The 18,417-nt window shown below is 44.6% G+C and overlaps 1 protein-coding gene across 1 annotated transcript in view; it reads right to left on the bottom strand.

Annotated features, from left to right (window-relative positions):
- Nucleotides 1–16,626, bottom strand: part of BAZ1B (bromodomain adjacent to zinc finger domain 1B) — a 68,602-nt gene extending 51,976 nt beyond the window's left edge. Inside the window, 2 exon segments of the mRNA XM_044000516.1 lie at nt 8,380–8,496; nt 15,994–16,626. Coding sequence (XP_043856451.1) covers nt 8,380–8,496; nt 15,994–16,100 — 224 coding nt within the window. The 5' untranslated portion in view covers nt 16,101–16,626.
- Nucleotides 16,627–18,417: the final 1,791 nt, after the last annotated feature.

Raw genomic sequence — 18,417 nt, 5'->3', positions numbered from 1 at the left:
AGCTAAGAAAAAAATGAGGTCCTTTTCAAAATATGATGTGAACCCTTAAGGTCTATCAGATCATAGATGATGCAGAGAAGGTCAGAAAAACTGAGACTCCATGCAAAATCACATTAAAATAGCTATTTGTTATCCTCATAATAATGGAGAGGTCCCCAGAATGGTCAAACCAGATGATTATGACCTATTTCTTAGGGATACCTAAAAACCAATGACATTGCCAGGAAAAACTTAAAAGTATTGATAAAGCTTTTGAAATCTGGGATAAGAAAATTAAGGTCTTAGCGGCATATATGGTGTTTTCAACACTGCAGTCCATTAAAGACAAGGCTGTCAAAAGAAAACATTTTTGGAAGTAAAATATTAGTTAAAAAGAGTATGCAGCTGGATTAAACACCAGCCCTGGATTCAGGAGCACCTGAGTTCAAATCCGGCCTCAGCCACTTGACACTTACCAGCTGTGTGACCCTGGGCAAGTCACTTAACCCTCATTGGCCCAACCAAAAAAAAAAAAAAAGGTTAGGGGGTGTAGAATAAAATACAAGAGTTCCTGTCCAGGGAAGCCGTAAATATGATGAGATAGGAAGATTTCGTCTGTCTAGGATCTGATAAATCTAATCAAGGGGGCTTTAAAACCAAGGATTGTGGAGGGAAAAAGTGTGTATTTATTTCACCAAAGTAGGAAACAAAATCTAAAAAAGAAATTGGTAATAAAATCTTTGGTTTCATTTATCTACAAAGATGTAGAATATGATAAGCTAACAAGTAACAAAGCAAAAGGCAGCAAACTTGACCCCACAGGTACAACTAAAGACTTGGCAGGATGGTGCTAATTAAGAAAATTCCTTCCTTATTCAAAAGATACAATAACTAATGGGGCAGTGTCATAATTACAATATACTCAAATGATGGAGAATTTCTTTTTTGACAAGAACTGCTGGGGAAAATGGAGAGCAGAATGTTAGAAAAATGTTTAATCAGATCAACATCTTACACAACAAGCAGCAATAAACTCAAAATGCACATGTGACCTGAACAGAAAAGATCTCGCCTTGAGCAAGCTAGCAGATCAGGTAGTGTTCCACAGAAAGGAGGGATTGGAGTGGGAGGTGGGGGAACACTCACACTGAAACACAATCACAACAAGATCAAGAACAGATGATCTTCATCATTTGAAATCAAAAGGCTTTTACAAAATGGAAGCAGTTGAGAATATCTGCATACCTTTCAGCCAAGGTATATTGAACACACACGGATAAGAGCAAGAAGAGACATTCCCCAATGAATAAGTAAACAAAGAACACATTTCTAGAAAGAAGAAAAACTTGTATCAATTAACTGCCGGTAGGTGTCGAAGTGGATAAAGCACCAGCCCTGGATTAAGGAGGACCTGAGCTCAAATACGGCCTCAGACACTTGACACTTACTAGCTGTGTGACCCTGGGCAAGTCACTTAACCCATCTCACTGCCCTGACAAAAAACAATTAACTGCTTCAAATGACTAATGCCAATTACAACTCTGGTTTTACCTCACTCAAGAAATTACAAATGAATCTAGCAAATGATGGGAGTCAACATAGAAGGAGACAAGTAAAGAAGAACATACCAATGCTGTTGGTGAATCTTTGAACTGATCCAACCCTTCTGGAATGGGATTTGGAATTCTGTTAAGTAAATGATTATTGCAATGTTCATACTGAGCCTACTAGTCTCAGACTACAAGAGAAGTCAAAGAAAAAGTCCATCATATATCAACATTTTTATAGCGTCAATATTTGTAGTAGCAAATGGAAACAAACTTGATGCCAAGTGACTGGGGAATGGGGAGACAAATTGTGTGTGAACCTAACAGAACTGTACCATAAGAGATAACAACTAGGAAGATTACAGATGCAAAATGAAGTACGGAGAAACAACAGATACACAGTAACTACCATAGAAGTAGAAAGAACAACTGAAATGAGTGTTTGCTGGCCCCACACCCTTGGAATTGTCAAAGATGACCAAAAAACGACAGCTGTCAATGCCGGAAGGGTTGTGGAATGACAGGCACACTAATACATTGTTAGTGTAGCTGTGAAATAGAATAACCATTTTGGAATTAAGCAAATAAAGTGACTAATATCTATATCTTTTGAAGCAGAGACTCACATTTGTGGTTTTATAATACAACGAACCTATCCCTAAGAACAAAATCTCCATATGGACCAAAATATTTATAGAGCACTTTTTGTGACAGCAAAGAACTGGAAACAAAGTAGATGCCACGGACTGAGGAATGGATAAACAAACTGTGGTATGTGAATGTATTAGCAAATTACTGTGTTAAAATAAATGATTTGTGTGATAAAGAGAAAAGCATGGAAAGATCTATATGACTACAACAATGGAAATGGAAAGAATCATACACCCCAAAAACAGCAAAGGTAAATATAACAAAATTCTAAAGATCAAAAAGGACTCAAATGAAGACATGAAAAGATACCCTCAACCCATCTCTTCCTGGAGATGAGAGAGTCCACAGGTGTCACACATTGCACATGCTTTTGGACTCTCGATGTTATTGTTCAGTTGTGATTTCCCCCCAGAGTCCCCCCTTTTAAAAAATTATTATCTGTTATATGAGATGGCTGAAGGTGGAGGGGGGAGGAAACTAGGGATAACTATGATGAATAGAAGACACTAATAAAAACTTAAATTTTTTTTTTTTAAAAAGGGCAGCTAGATGGCGCAGTGGTTAAAGCACCGGCCCTGGATTCAGGAGTACCTGAGTTCAAATCCGGCCTCAGACACTTGACACTTACTAGCTGTGTGACCCTGGGCAAGTCACTTAACCCCCATTGCCTTAAAAAAAAAAAGTGTCTTAAGGGGGGCAGCTAGGTGGCACAGTGGATAAAGCACCAGCCCTGGATTCAGGAGGACCTGAGTTCAAATCTGGCCTCAGACACTTGACACTTACTAGCTGTGACCCTGGACAAGTCACTTAACTCCAACTGCCACACACAAGGGGGGGGGGAGAGGGAGAAGGTCTTGAGATATTTTGGGGGGGGGGGTTGAGGCAATTGGGGTTAAGTGATTTGCCCAGGATCACACAGCTAGTAAGTTGTCAAGTGTCTGAGGCCGAACTTGAACTCAGGTCCTCCTGACTCCAGGGCCAGTGCTCTATCCACTGTGCCAACTAGCTGCCCCAAATGTTTAATTTAGACATAAACCTTTTCTTTTTCTTTTCTTTTTTTTTTGTGGGGCAATGAGGGTTAAGTGTCTTGCACAGGGTCACACAGCTAATAAGTATCAAGTGTCTGAGGCCGGATTTGAACTCAGGTCCTCCTGAATCCAGGGCTGGTGCTTTATCCATTACACCACCTAGCTGCCCTTAAGATTTTTAATGAACTTCAAGCTCAAAATATTAAGTGCACCAAGATAGTAAATAAAGTTAATACCATCTTTTGGACCACATTAAAAGACTCAACACCAAAAGAGCTAACAGTCCCACTGTACTGGCCAGAATATATTTGGCTTATGGCTCATTTTGAATGTCATATTTTAGGAAGGATGTTGACAACTGGAAAATGTCCATGAAGACAGAACTAAGAATAGTGGACAGCCTCAGTTCATGTCAAAATGAGGCTCAGTTGAAAGAACTAGTGCTGTTTCTTTAGGATGAAGCCTAGAAAAGGCTCATGGGAGATTAGAGTAACTACCTTGAAATCTGTAGGACTATTATATCATATTGAAGACTTATTCTCGATGGCTCCAGGAGACAGAATTAGCTATGTGAAGAGGTGGCCAAAGAGTAAACTGTATGCTTGATCCTGGCTCCACCACTTAATGCCTCACTAGCTACTGGACAACTGGCCAATCACCTCTTCCCCTCTTTTCTGAAACAGTTTCCTGCCCTATAAAATGAAGGGCTAGACTACATGACCTTCAAGACCTTCCAGCTCTAAATAAATGATCCTATCAGAGTGGAGAATTCCCAGGTTCCATTTCTCACCCCCACCCTTCCCATTTCAACCTTTAAGCAAAAGCTAGCTAACCACTGGCTAGGGATGTGGGATTCATGTTTAGGCCCATTTGGGCATGGTAGCTTCTGAGATGCATCTAACTCATCTTCTGTGATAGATATAAACTTCAAGAAACTGAAGCCACTGAAGAAAATCTCTAAGACAAGGGAAACATGAAAAACAGAAATATATATACAATAGTTAGAATAAAGTCATTTTACTCATAAAATTGTAGTAATTGACATATTTAGAAATCATAAAGCTCAGAAAAACATGGAAAAGGAATTCAAAGCATTCCAAGTTGGGTTTTGTTCCTGACTTATATTTATAAACTATAGGTCCAGGAGATGAGCATAATCTATCTTTGTCCAATTAAGTATCTTTGTCAGCTTTCAATGTAACTCATTTTCCCCCTCAAGTTAGATATCTATGTTTACAAAAACATTAACCAACCTCATTCCAGACATTCAGATAGTAATAATCACACATAGGAAAACTGTTAATACCTCTTATCAACAATCAAACAAGGCAACCCAATCATTTGGAAACTGACAACAGCTGTGTTCTGACACGACACCTGAGCAAACCCAAAATGTCTAGCTCTGTTGGTGGCTCTGCTTCTCCAGGTGACAAAGGAAGATGACTGCATTTGGAGGCAGAAGCACTGGGTCTGAATCCTTTAGAACCACTGACCTATATAATCTTTTTTTTTTTAAGTGAGGCAATTGGGGTTAAGTGACTTGCCCAGAGTCACACAGCTAGTAAGTATTGTGTCTGAGGCCGGATTTGAACTCAGGTACTCCTGACTCCAGGGCCAGTGCTCTATCCACTGTGCCACCTAGCTGCCCCCGACCTATATAATCTTAAATAAGTAATTTGCTAAGTAACCTATAAGGTTCCTTCCAACTCTACTCTGATCATCTATAATCCTCTGAAAAAGAAAAATTTAGTTGCTGAAAGGTGGCTCCTTCTGACCCTAATATTAGGGCACATTTTTATTTTTATTTTTTTGGGGGGGCAATTGGGGTTAAGTGACTTGCCCAGGGTCACACAGCTAGTAAGTGTCAAGTGTCTGAGGCTGGATTTGAACTCAGGTCCTCCTGACTCCAGGGCTGGTGCTCTACCCACTGCACCACCTAGCCGCCCCGAGGGCACATTTTAAAATTTAATCAGACATTTTGAGAGTACACTTCTGTCATAAAGAACTAAGACTATTCATTATCATTTATTGTCCACATGATGGTTTGAACCCAGAAAAAACTAAATATAAAAACCAAATGGCGTATAATGAAGTTTTGTTTTGTTTTTTAAAAGCTAATGGGGGGGCAGCTAGGTGGCGCAGTGGATAGAGCAACGGCCCTGGAGTCAGGAGGACCTGAGTTCAAATCCGGCCTCAGACACTTAACACTTACTAGCTGTGTGACCCTGGGCAAGTCACTTAACCCCAACTGCCTCACCCCCCAAAAAAATATTTAATATATCAGAGTCATTATTTTATTTGATCAAACAATCACTTATCTCCCACTTCAAAGATGAAGAAACTAAGGTTCTTTGCTCAGATCAGGGACTACTAGCTGCAATGAAGCCAAGTCAGGAGACATTCTAGACAACTGACCTAAGCCAGGGAAAAGGGCCTGTACTTTAGCGTGTATACTATCTATCCAATGACCCAAAAAGAGAAGTAAGTAGAAGTGTGTAAGTGGAATCACTTCCCTTCCAAAACCCTTAAGAGGGTGTCCTTCAAGATGCTGTCTGTCGATCTCAGGATGTAATTTCCCTTTAATTATATTCTTTTTGCTTCAGATTCCAAGTATCTTCTCAGGAAAGGCAATCAAAATTTTAGAGCCGGAAAGGATCAGAAAGACGATTTCTTCTAATTCATTTTAAGAGGAAAACCCAAAATCCCCACATTCTTCTCTTGGTACTCTGTGATTTTTTTGCAAGTGACAGAGAGTCAGTGTAGTACAGTAGTCAGGTACAGACTGAGGTTCAAGCTGGGATGCAAACAGGCTGTGTGTGGCCACAGGCAGAGATGGCAGCCCTCAGTGCCCGCCCCAGCCAGATAAAACTAGGTGCCCATCCGCACGGGAAGGAGTTTTCTCCCAGGAAGTTCTTCCAAGACAAAGGAAAATAATGCTGTTTTATATGATGAATGACAAGAAGCACAGGGGAAACTTAAATGAACTAATATAAAGTAAGCAAAGCCAGGAAAACAGAATAAGTCATGTGTGCAAGAGAAACAGATAAATCACAATAATCAAAACTGAATGTTGTTCAAGCATATTGACCAAGGTCTATCCCAAAGACTGCTGAAAAAGGCCCCAACCCCCTACCTTCCTTGCAGAACTGAGGGATATATGGGTGTGGAAACACTGCAACCAGGCCGCCCCTGTTGGATACTATCAATTTGTTGATCAGTTCTACTTAACTTTTTCCCTCTCTTATTTTTGTTATAAGGGATGGATATGAGATGAGAGTGAGGAGGAATACATCAGAACATGTAGGTGATGTCAAAGTACAAGATAAAAAATGATAGCAACAGCTAAAGGATTACTGCAGTCATTCTTGAGTTTATAGTCTAATGATTCTGTTCCATAGCACCTTACTTTATGAGGAATATCAACAATATTGGGGGGGGGGGTGTAATGATTGGGTTCCTGACTGGATGGTGGTGGCGGCAGAGGACTTCACAGGAAATTTGAGGAAAGATAGGAATGCCAGGCTGTTGGAATTCTGTTCTCAATCTTTTTCTTTCTATTTTCCAATAAACCCTTAAAAACCTAAACTCGTTTTATCAGTGGTTTTAGTCGGTTTCCCCCAAAACTGGGGGAACAGATTAGGATCCACATTTAGAATCTTAAATTACACAGGGGGCAGCTAGGTGTTGCAGTGGATAAAGCACCAGCTCTGGATTCAGGAGGACCTGAGTTCAAATTCGGCCGCAGATACTTGACACTAGCTGTGTGACCCTGGGCAAGTCACTTAACCCTCACTGCCCCACAAAAACAAAGGAACAATATGAGCCTTTTGCATTTGTCTTATACTGAAGCACTCTCCTGGACACCGAGTGGAACAAATACCAACCAACTCACCTTCAAAGGCCCCTGGTTCAAACCTTGGATACTTCCTAGCTATATGTGTTCAAGCTGGCCTCCCTAAGTCTGTTTTCTCACTTGTGGGATATTAATTATACTAACTACTCTCACAAAAGTATCTTGCAGTAAGATGTATTTTGTAAACTGTAAGTGCTACAGAATGCCAAATTACCACCCTATCTTACAAATAAGGCAACTGAAGGCCAGAGAAGCAGAACACTATACTGCCTTACGTGGAGCTCACATTCCTAAAAATGACATTTTAAAAGAAAATTAAGTTCAGGGACTCTTTGACTTATGAACATCTCTGTACCTAGCAATGACTGGCCAGCACTGTATGAGGGATAGAAAAGGGCTACCCACGTAGCCTGAGAATCAAATAGTGAATATTCCTGCTTTCCCATTTTGCTGAGTACCTTCCTATAGAAACAAATGTTACAAATGATGGTTAAGTTCCTAGGCTAACCCCCTCAAATATTATACACATAACAGAGCCAAAATGTAAACATCTGTAACACTGTTGCCACGATCCAACAAATCTGAAGAACAAAACAGCTGATCCATAGGCACACTTTCCTAATAAGCCATTTTCAGTTGCATATTTTTCTTATATGCTGAAAAAACAACAGTAAAAGAAAAAAAAGTGTGACCTATCTGCAGACCAGTACGGTCAACCTGCCCAACAGTATTCACATGGCTCAAACTCATATCTGGCTGAAATTTGAAAAGATTTGAAGCATTATTAAAATTTAAGGATATCAAGACACAAGAATCCTCCTTAACTTTCAACCAAGAGTTCTTAATCTGGGGTTGATGGACCTCCAAGACTCAATGGATAGATTTCAGGGAACTCTGTGAACTTGAATAGGGAGGGGAAAAAAAGGACATCTTTATTTTCACTATTCTCTAAAAGAAGTTTATATAGCATTTCCTTCAATTATGAAGACAGACAACAAACCATTATTCTAAGATTATTCTAATTAGTCCATAGGCTTCACCAGACAGCCAAGGACTCGAAAAAGGTGAAGAAGCCCTGCTCTCTAATGTATTTAAGTACATTAAGTACCCCCTCCCCCCAAGTAGACCACCTTTTCCTGGGTGGTCCTTACCACTGTAAATATAGAGAACAAGCTTTAGCCAGTGGGAGCCTAAGCTCACCTCAACCTGGAGGAGCCTCACCAAGGTACACAAATCACCTGGACTTTCAAATGGCGAAAAGTATTTATAAGATTAGTGTCGCACCCCCACCCCCACCCCCATGCTGCCCAGTGCTACTTACAGCTCAGCAACTTCCTGCTCTTCCTCCCAAGCCTCCTTGTGAGTCAGCTGGCTGCTCCCCGTGCTCTTACAGGTCCAAATACGTTCACTGTATCTTTCCAGGCGGGCCTCATACTCTCTGAGGTGGCCAGAGTTCAGGAAAATGACATTCAAATAATGGAGGGGGGATATACCCCTTCTTGCCATAATCACAAGACTCAGAGAGTCTAGTGCATCCAGAGTCAAATACACCCAACTAAAGGGGCACCAGGGCCTTGAATAAGTACAGAATAAGTAAAGGCACAAAGTCACTATTTTTTAAAAGTAATAAACATTTTTATTTATCATTCTGAGTTCCAATTTTTACCTTCCCTCCCTCCCCTACCCGCTCACTGAAGCAGTAAGCAATCAGATATGGGTTATACATGTACAATTACGTAAAACAAATTAGACATTTTGCACAAGAAAACTTGAATAAAAGAAAAAATGAAAGAAAGTGGAAAATAGCATGCTTCAGTCTGTGTTCCATCAATATCGATTCTTTCTTTGGAAGTAGATAGGATGTTTCATCGATAGTCCTTTGGGATTGTCTTGGATCTTTGCATTGTTGAGAATAGTTAAGTCATTCACAGTTCATCAAACAGTACTGCTGTCTCTACACAATGTTCTGGTTCTGCTTACTTCCCTACACATCAGTTCATAGGAGACTTTCCAGGCCTTTCTGAAATCATCCTGCTTGTCATTTACAAAGTCACTATTAAATAAAAGGCCTTAATCCATAAGCAAAGAGTTAGTACTTTACTTAAGCAATCGTGGCAGAGCACACCACACAGAATCAAGCTGGAGTGTCTCAGGAAGATCTTGGTTCGAGTCCTAACCCTGGGCACGGAATTTCAGTTTAATGCCCTAAGCAGCTCCAAGCTGCAGAGCAAAAGTCTTATCTGGATTGGTAGGAGGAGTTGCCTCATGCAGAGCTCTGGTCTAGAAAAATATCTCTACTTCATGCAGGCAGAAGTCACTCAAAACCCACAATGAAAGATACAAGTTGTTGTTCTCCCTGCCCCCAGGAGATGCTTTCACAGGAGCACATCAGGAAACACCCATTAGAGCTAGAAGGCCAGCAGCAGCTGGAGGCCAAAGCTGAGCCTCAGGGAGAAAAGCAGGGGGAAGGAACCCAATGGGGACAAGAGGACAGCCTAAGCAACTCTGATTTAAGGAGAGGAGCCAGCCAGGAGGCGAGGAGAAAGGCCTAAGAGAAACCAGGCCATGGTTCTAATGGCTAATAGGCTAATGAGATCCAGGTCCTTATTCCAAGGGAGCAGGAGAGTGGAAAGGAGGCCAGATCTGAAGGGGGAGGGGGAAGAGGAAAAGGAAGTGGGGTTTGAATTCTGGTGCCATTTATTACCTCATGACCTTGGATCTGTAGGATGAGAGGCGGGGCCCAGATGGTCCTTCTTGTTCTGTATCTATAATCAATACTAACTCAGTTGACTTTGGGGAAATCATTTAATCTCCTTGGGCCTCAATTCCTCAACAATAAACTAAGGAGTTCAGACCAGATGACCTCCTCTCTGAGGTCTCATCTCTGACTCTGAACTAGCTAAAGGAGGGGGAAAGGGACTATTTGAAATGTAAAATAAATTTAAATGAGAAACTTGCCATGAGATGAGTTAATACGATCCAAAGAATCTTACTTGAAAGGAAGATTAAAAAGTGTCTCTCTCTCTCTTCAGAGCAGTTAAATGATCTCGAGAAAACCAATTCATAATAATGCCTCTCATTCTTTTTCTGGTCTTCAATAAAAGAACACTGACAAGACCACTTCGGCAGCCACTATTTAGAAGCTACGGAGAAAAAACACATCAGTTTGATGGTTCCACACCATCTTTTTTTAAACTCCTTCTATGCTACCCCAACGGTAATTCACTGTCATCAGGCATGTGCAAATTATGAGTTGTCCAAGGTGGGTAACTCACATACTACAGCAACATAAAGTGACACCACAGCCACAGTCCTCTGCCCACCTCAGTATCTTCCAAGTGGTGGCTTTAATGATGGTGGACACCTCTCTCTCTGTGCCATTACCAGAATGTAAATATAGCCTTCCAGCCATCAGCTCACTTGATTATACAGAGTTATAATCAGGAGAACCCAGGAACAATATGGACAAATCAAACCTACCAACAGAATCCAAAAACTATGATGACTCAACAGTTTCTACTTATTCCCTGATCTTTCTGAATAATTAGTAACATTTTTATTTTCCTACCACCCTCTGATGTTGGTACTGATAAACAACTATCTCAAAGGTAGTTAGAAAAAAAACCCAAAGGACAGAAGCACTATGAGCCTCACTTCCATACTGGGCAAGACCTGCTGTCAGCAAACCAAGGCCGGGTCCAGGCTCCAACACCTACTAAGCTATGTGATCATGGTAACTCTCAACTTCTTCAGAATGAATAATAATGGTTGGTGAAGGACCATATTGACAAGTGGCAGTCATAAAGAAAAGAACAAGAAAACATATTTTAAAAATACTATGTACATAAGCACACATGTATAACCCATATCTGATTGCTTACCACCTAGGGGGAGGGGAAGGAAGATTAAAAATTGGAACTCAAAACTATAAAATAAAAATGTTTATTATTTTAAAGAAATACTGTGGATGTACAGTGAAGTGAGCAAACCCAAGAGAACATTGTGCAGAGACAGCAATACTGTTTGATAAAGAACTGTGAGAGACTTAACTATTCCCAATACAATGAATCCAAGACAGTCCCATCGAACTACTGATGAAACATACCATCCACCTCCAAAGAAAGAACTGATATTGATTGAACAGACTGAAACATGCTATTTTTCACTTTCTTTCATTTTTCTTTTAATCACGTTTTCTTGTACAAAATCACAAATATGGTAATATTTTACATAATTGCACATGTATAACGCATATCTTGATTGTTTGCCGCCTCTGGGAAAGAGGGATAAAAATTGGAACCCCAAACCATAAATGAAAACGTTTATTATGAAATTTTAAAAAAATACTATGTACAGTGAAATCACCAAATTACATCAAGTTTTTCTAGGTAGTAAAATGGCCAAGTCAACAGGGAAGATAGTCCTGGCAGAAGTAGTGGGTGAATTATTTGGGCAGTATATGATAATCCAATTAGGAAAGAATAAGTATAGTGAGCAGACCTTGGAGGCAGAAGGTGCTGGGTTCCAGTTCCACCTCTGACCCATATGGACTAATGACTCAGTGCCCCCAGGCACTCCAAAGCTGTAAGAACCATAACTTGTTTAATAGTGACTGTTCTGTGCTGGTAGAAGGAATTTCTTCACTGGGAATTCCTTACACCAATGAAATGACAGGTTAGAACAAAATTTAAAAGTCCGACTTTTCTTTTTTAGGATCATTAAAGAAATCTAAAAACCCTTGTTACATTCCCTGGAAAAGGTTGGGAGGACAAAAGATAAACATTAGAAACAAAGTAAGTGCAAGGTAGGAAACAAGGCAATTCTGATTATAACTAAACAGAGACAACAAAACTCAGAAGGGGAAGGGAGGTAGTAAACAAAGATAAGCTTTCTCAAGTCTAAAAAGATCAAAAGTCTCTGAGGGAATGGGACCTGAAATCTAGAAAATCACAAGGACTATTATGGGTTGACTGAATACAGGCTGGTTCAGATGCTCAAAGACTGGAAGAACAAGGAGGTCCTTCTTGAAGTGAATTTTGTCAAAGTTTTCCTCTTCACATGACAGTAAATCCTTATTTCAAAAGGCTAAAAATGTAGATTTTACATGTTCACAGGTGACAACTCCCTTAGTAAAATGAATGGGGAGGGGGGTGAGAAGGTCTTGAGAGTATCTTTTGAAGATTGTTAGAAAACAATCACATATTCCCATAAATTGCCAAATTGGAATTAACTTATTCTAGTAATTCCTTTACAGAACTGCATATTACCTGGCATGGAAGAGTTGGACACAACTTGAACCACAAAATAATGAACATCTTCATCAAATGTTTAAAAAACAACAACAAAAAAAAACAGGAGAAAAAAAGAACACAGAAAGCATTGCTGCTCTTCAGGGGAATGCATTCTTTCTGTAGGAAGTGATGCTCCTGAGTCTAGAAAGAAGCCAGGGATTCTAGAATGAGTTGAGCGGAGAGTAGCCCAAGCAAAGGCCTAAAGAGAGGAGATGGAACTGAGCATAAAGGCAATTAGGCCAGTGTAGTTGAAATGCAGTTAGTAGCAACAAACCTGGAGAGGGAGGCTGGGCGGCCTACAAAAGCCAGCTGGTCCAAACCCTATTTGGTAGCTTAGTCTCCATCAACTCAGCATTAAATAAAAACCGATCATTATTCCAAAAGTTTGGAACAGGGGCAAACAAACTCTGCTACATCCTGTCTCAACACTGATAGGTTACTTCCAACTTTTCAGTTTACATATCACTTTCAAAAATGTTCCAGGAAAACAAGAAAAATGAAAATGAAAGAAAAATGTTGTTTTGGAGGAAACTGAAGCAGCTATTTCCAAAGTCTTTTTCAGATTTCAGGTTTCTCAAAATAAATCTACCTTTCCAAAAACCAGTCACAGCAACTACAATGTGAAGTTCCCTTGTTTCAGTGACTCCTCTATAGGTAGTAACAAAATATTACAGCAATGCCCTGGGCCTTTGATAACTACAAATGAGAAACACATTTAAATACAGGAAGATTTTTAAGTGCATCTATGCTAAGAAAGGTCAAGGTTGACTCTCCTGCTACTGGAGGGTGGTGGGGGGGGGGGGGGCTTTGTTCTCCTTAGCCTTGTAATGTGACTCTGGACTTCTTTCAGAGGAACAGTTGATGGGAAGGGGAGGGAAGGGGGAAGAGGTGTGTAAAGGAAAGAGGCAATAAGAGCCCCTTATCCTCAGTCAGGAAAGCCGAAACTGACATTTCCTATAGCACCAGAAAAGTAGGAAAAATAAATGGTGCTACATTATTAACGGTGAGAAAAATAAAAGAACTACCAGTTTGTTTTTTTATTCTTCTGTGTTCTCACTAAACCAGTTAGCCATTAAAACATGTAAAAACTAACAGCTCTCGCATAATCTTATACTTAAAAAAAATAAATTAAAATATTAAAGTCAGAAGGCATTACAGCTCAGCATTCCATCTGTCCAATGCAATTCTGTCTGTAACTGCAACTTAACTCCATCTACAGCTGCCCAGCTTTCATCAAGACAAACCCTGGGTCACATTCTTGCCCAGCACAACTACATATTAACATTCAAACAGTCCTTGCTCCTTGTGCTTCCTATAGTTCCCATACAGTTATAAAGTCCATGGTTTGCAAAGTGCTCCATACTTGAATGCTTACGTAGCATAGAAAAAAAACATCTACAAGTATGCAAAAAAGCAAAAACAAAAACCCAGAAAATTAATCTGACAGGCTTCTATAGCCCTTCCTGAAAAACTAAACTTTATATACAATGTTCAATGTGTCGTCAAATCCCAATCCATCATAATCAAATTCAGGACTGATTCTGACAGGGTTTTTACACTTCCCAACCTCAAGCCCCACACCTAGGCAGCTAATTTGGGTTAGATTTCATATACGTCACCATTACTGACATGTAAAGTCAGTTATATAACAAAAGAGCATTACTCACAACTATCTTTTGAATTTTAAATGGAGATGAAAGCTCTACATCTTTATATTTTAATACTATACCACCAACAGCTTTAAATAAAATATTTTGGAACATTTTCTAGGTGGTATATACCTTTGCCAAAGGGCAAAGAAGCTAAAAAGAAAACTAAAGTAGCAAATCATATCAAAATCAGAATTTTAAATACTAAAGTAAATACATGTGTAATAGCTGTTACCCCTCCAAAGCACTTATTCACTTCCGGAAGACCACCAAAGGCTGAGAGACAGCCATACCAACCATACTCAGACCGTACAATTGCTTAAAACCTTCAGAAGGGCTTCCATTTGTAGCAATTCACAAGAGAGCAAATTTTCATCTATAAAAATGCAAGCCAATTAAAGGCTTCTTAAAATGAACGGTTATGAGAAATAATGTTGAGAAAATCATTTAACCTCCAGCACATTTTCCATTAAATACTTCTGGAGACTACGGTTTGTTTTTCAAACTGTTTCATCACCAACATCAACGGAAGAAAAATACTTAAGGTGAAGACCGCTTCATTTGTCTTTGTATCTCCTTCAAACACAGTAGGCACCCAAGATCTGAAGTGCTTAACAACCATTTCACGGAGTAATTAATGTTAAAGGGTCATGGCTGAGTTAGGTGAGGATGGCAACAGTGGACGTGGCCGAGTGCCCAAAGCTAAAAGAACCCGGTTAAATCCAGCTCCACAGGCCCGCCCCCCCACTTCACTGCCTCTGAAGCCTTTCCCACCTAACACTTGGAATAAAAGCCCACTTGCTAGATGAGGTGAGGGGCTCTCGATTCCTAGAGATGGACAACAATAACTGAACCCTACGACATTCCTGTCCACTTCACATACTGCTCAGAGGGCCGGGCATTTTAAAAAGACTAACAGGTTGGGGGGTGGGGAGGGTGGGTAGATTTCGTTAAGTTCTCCTGCAGACACTGGAACCGAGAGAAAAGCAATAAAAGGCGTATGGCTTAGAATGACAGCCCGTATCCAAGCAAGTTGGGCAGTGTCTAAAAGGCCCCTCGAATCCCTCGGACTATGAAAAATCACTAGCCAAGTCCTCCTCCGGTGCAATGCATGGATTCTCCTTCCACAATTAGCCCTCACCGCCAACAACTAGTTGAAAATGAACATTGAAAGTTGCAACATGCTCCCTGCCAAATAACTGGGCAGCGCTATTCCTTCCGTGACTCTTCTCATCCATTACTCCGACTTCACCTTTCTCAGTCCAGCTTCCGATCTTTTCCCTAAGTCCCTTTGTTTTGAGGTCGCACACTTCAGACGCGATCCCAAGGAAAAGGGCTCTAAGATTTCCCATCGGGGCCCGGGAGGAACGAGGTGCAGGAATCCCAGGACGACCCTTAAAGTCACCCCCCGACACCCAGAAATGCTTCCTGGCCGGCGCTCCCTTCCAGAGACACGCGCCCACTTCGGGCCCGGGGAAGGGGACATCAAGACTCCGGCCTTTTGTCTAAGCTGCTGGGGGAGAAGTGTCACGGGGGGAGGGGGCACCCCAAGCCCACCGAGCGAAGGCAAACTTGGAGTTGACTTGGAGGCCGTGAAAGAGAAAAAAGGAGCCGCCCCCACTTTCCAACTCCGAGCCGGGGGCTCTGACAACAATGGCCCAAGGCGAGGAGGTGGAGGAGGAAGCGGCTGCGAGGCCGCCGCGTGGTCCGCGGGCCCCCTCCCCGGGCCCCCGGCTCGTGGCCCGGGGCCTCGGCCGGCACGGCGCGCACCCCCGGGGAGGAAGGAACAAGCGAACCGGGCCCCAGGCTGCCCCCGGGCGCGCTCCACTCCTGCCAGGGTCCCGGCTCTTCCTCCGCCCCGCGAGGCGCCCCCCCCCCCCCGCGCCGGACCTGCCCGGGGCTCCCCCAGGGGGCCCGCCAGCCCTCCCCCCAGCCCGGCCCCAGGACCCGCTGACAGCCGCCCGCGCCGCCCTCGGGCTCGGCCCCAAAGGATACTCCCGGGTCCGGAAGGCCTCCTGCGTGTGCGGGATGACGAAGAGCGGCTCCTCTCCGGGCAGCGGCTTCACCAGCGGGAACGGCTTGCGGCCCAGCAGCGGCGCCATCGCGGCGGCGGGAGCCGGGCCCGGCCCGAGCCCGAGCCCGAGCCCGAGCCGGAGCGGGACCGAGGCCGGCCCGGAGGGGAGGGGGAGGAGGGAGAAGAGCGCAGGGAGAGGGAGGGGGGCGGCTGCTCCGCGAGCCCCGGCCGGCGCGCGACGCTAGGCCTAGCTCTCGGCCCGGAGCGAGCTGCTCTCGCGCGCTCTCCTGCGCGCGCTCGCTCTCCCTCCCTCCCTCCCTCCGGGGCGGGGGGAGGCGTGAGCCCCGATTCTCTTCGCTCTAGCCCCGCCGGCGCGGAGGCCGCTACGGGAAAGACCCTCGGGAGGGGGGTGAGAAGCCCTCCCCCACGCCGCTGCAGCCGTCGTCGTCGCCGCCGCCGCCGCACTTCCCCTTGGGTTTGCCGGTCTCTCGCGGAGCACTGCCCAAAGCCCCGGAATCCAGCCTTCGCCGCGACTCCTCGGCAGCCCCGGAGGAAATTATTGAAAAATGGCGGGAGATTGCCCTCCTCCCCCCGCCCGTCCGGCGCTCACACTAACTTGCTCCCCCGTGGCGCCTCTGGCGGCGGCCGCAATAGGCGGAGAGCCAGCCGGCGCTCGCGCTTGATTGGCTCACGCTGGCCGTCGCTCAGCCCCTGACGGCCCCGCCCCTCCTCGGCTCCTGCCGGGTAGTTGGGCTGAGGCGCAATAGAGGGCAGTGTGAAGAGGTGAAAGGTCAAGTTATGTAAGCGCGGGCCGTCGGCTCTCGGTTTTCCGGGGCAGGGAGCCCAGTGTGGGTGGGGAGGCAGTGGGTAACCAGCGGGGGTCGGGGGCTAAGTGAGGTGGAGGGGGATGGCGGAGGGGTCAAACCGAAGAATTCCCCTCCTTACGGACACTGCGCCATCTGTCACCGACGGCGACACCGACATCCGGGCACTGCGGTCCGTGCGCCGGAGGGGAGGGGGGCGGGGGCGCGCGCGTCCGGGGGCTTTGTCTTTCCTCCTGGGCCCCGCCCCCATCTTAAAGGGACCGCGCGCGGCGGGCGGCGCGGGGCCACACCCCAGGAGGGCGCCCGCGGCCAAGGCCAAGGTCCCAGAGGAGGTGGCGGGGCCCGAAGGGGCCCAGTACCCTCGGGCTCCAAAGGCCGTCTGCAGTAGCTCTCTGGGAGACTCCTGGGAGGGCAGGCGTTAAAAGGAACAAAGCCCGTTTTCGGCATCCTCCGAGTCGAAAGAGCCCCCGCTTTGTTATCCCAGCCCCCGAGGCACCCCCTGGGCCGCAGGACTGGGCCCCCAACCCCGCAACTCTCCCTCACCCCCAAAACGCGCTCTGCGGACGCGCTCGGAGGCCAGGGTCCCACTGAAGGGTCAGTGCGTCAGAGGAAGACGGAAGAGTGCTCTGGGGGACTGGAGGAAGCACCCCCAAAAGGATCGAGGACGCCCCGGGCCGGTGGGGGGCCCCAGTGCGCGCATTCTGCCCGTCTCCTCCCTTCCTGCGCCTGGGGCGGGGTGGGCATTTGGGTGTTTGGGAGATGAGCAGGGGCAGCCCCCCCCCAAGGTCTAGAGCCCCCCCCAGGCTCGATAACACTGTCCGTGACAACTCCCCCCCACCCCAGCTCCCAAAGTTTTGTTTTGTCGCCCTTCGGGATGGTTAACCAAGTAATACTTTGTTCTGCTACTGCCATGTCTCAGAGGACTTGGGTCAAGTCCGGAATCTGAGTCCTGTCCCCCGTGCCTTGCTAGTGGTCATCAGTAACAGGAAGTGAATGCTCGACGTGCCAACAGGCGGCAGGGCCCCAGTCCTCTGAATTTGGTGTTCCTCTTCCCCCCAGTATCCATAAATGCTCTGCACCTTCCGTGCAGGAGCCGTGGAAAGGGAATGATGACATGTACCTACTGTGCTATGCACTGCCTAAGCGCTTTAGAAAACATTTGAGCTTCACAATTCTGGGACTAAGGTGCTATTTTCCCCATTTTACAGATGAGGAAACTGAGGCAAACCGGTCAAGTAATTTGCCTAGGGTCACAATAGGTGTCTTAAGGCAATTTTGAACTCAAGCCTTCCTGACTCTCCAGGTCCAGCTCTTAATCCCCTGGACTACTAGATACCACACTAAACTAAAATGTTTGTCAATCTTTTTTTTTTTTTTTTGCTGGGCAATGAGGGTGAAGGTGACTTGCCCAGGGTCACACAGCTAGTGTTTAAGTGTCTGAGGTCCAATTTGAACTCAGATCCTCCTGAATCCAGAGCTGGTGCTTTATCTACTGCAACACCTAGCTGCCCCTGTCAGTTGTTTTTTAAGGCCCACCATCTCTTCCCACCCTCTCCAACTATTTGCAATGCCTTGCTACAC

This window comes from Dromiciops gliroides, chromosome 4, assembly GCF_019393635.1.
Source record: "Dromiciops gliroides isolate mDroGli1 chromosome 4, mDroGli1.pri, whole genome shotgun sequence".
Lineage (NCBI taxonomy): Eukaryota > Metazoa > Chordata > Mammalia > Microbiotheria > Microbiotheriidae > Dromiciops > Dromiciops gliroides.
Note: the sequence above shows the minus strand (reverse complement) of the source record. Positions and strands in the feature narration are given on the sequence as shown.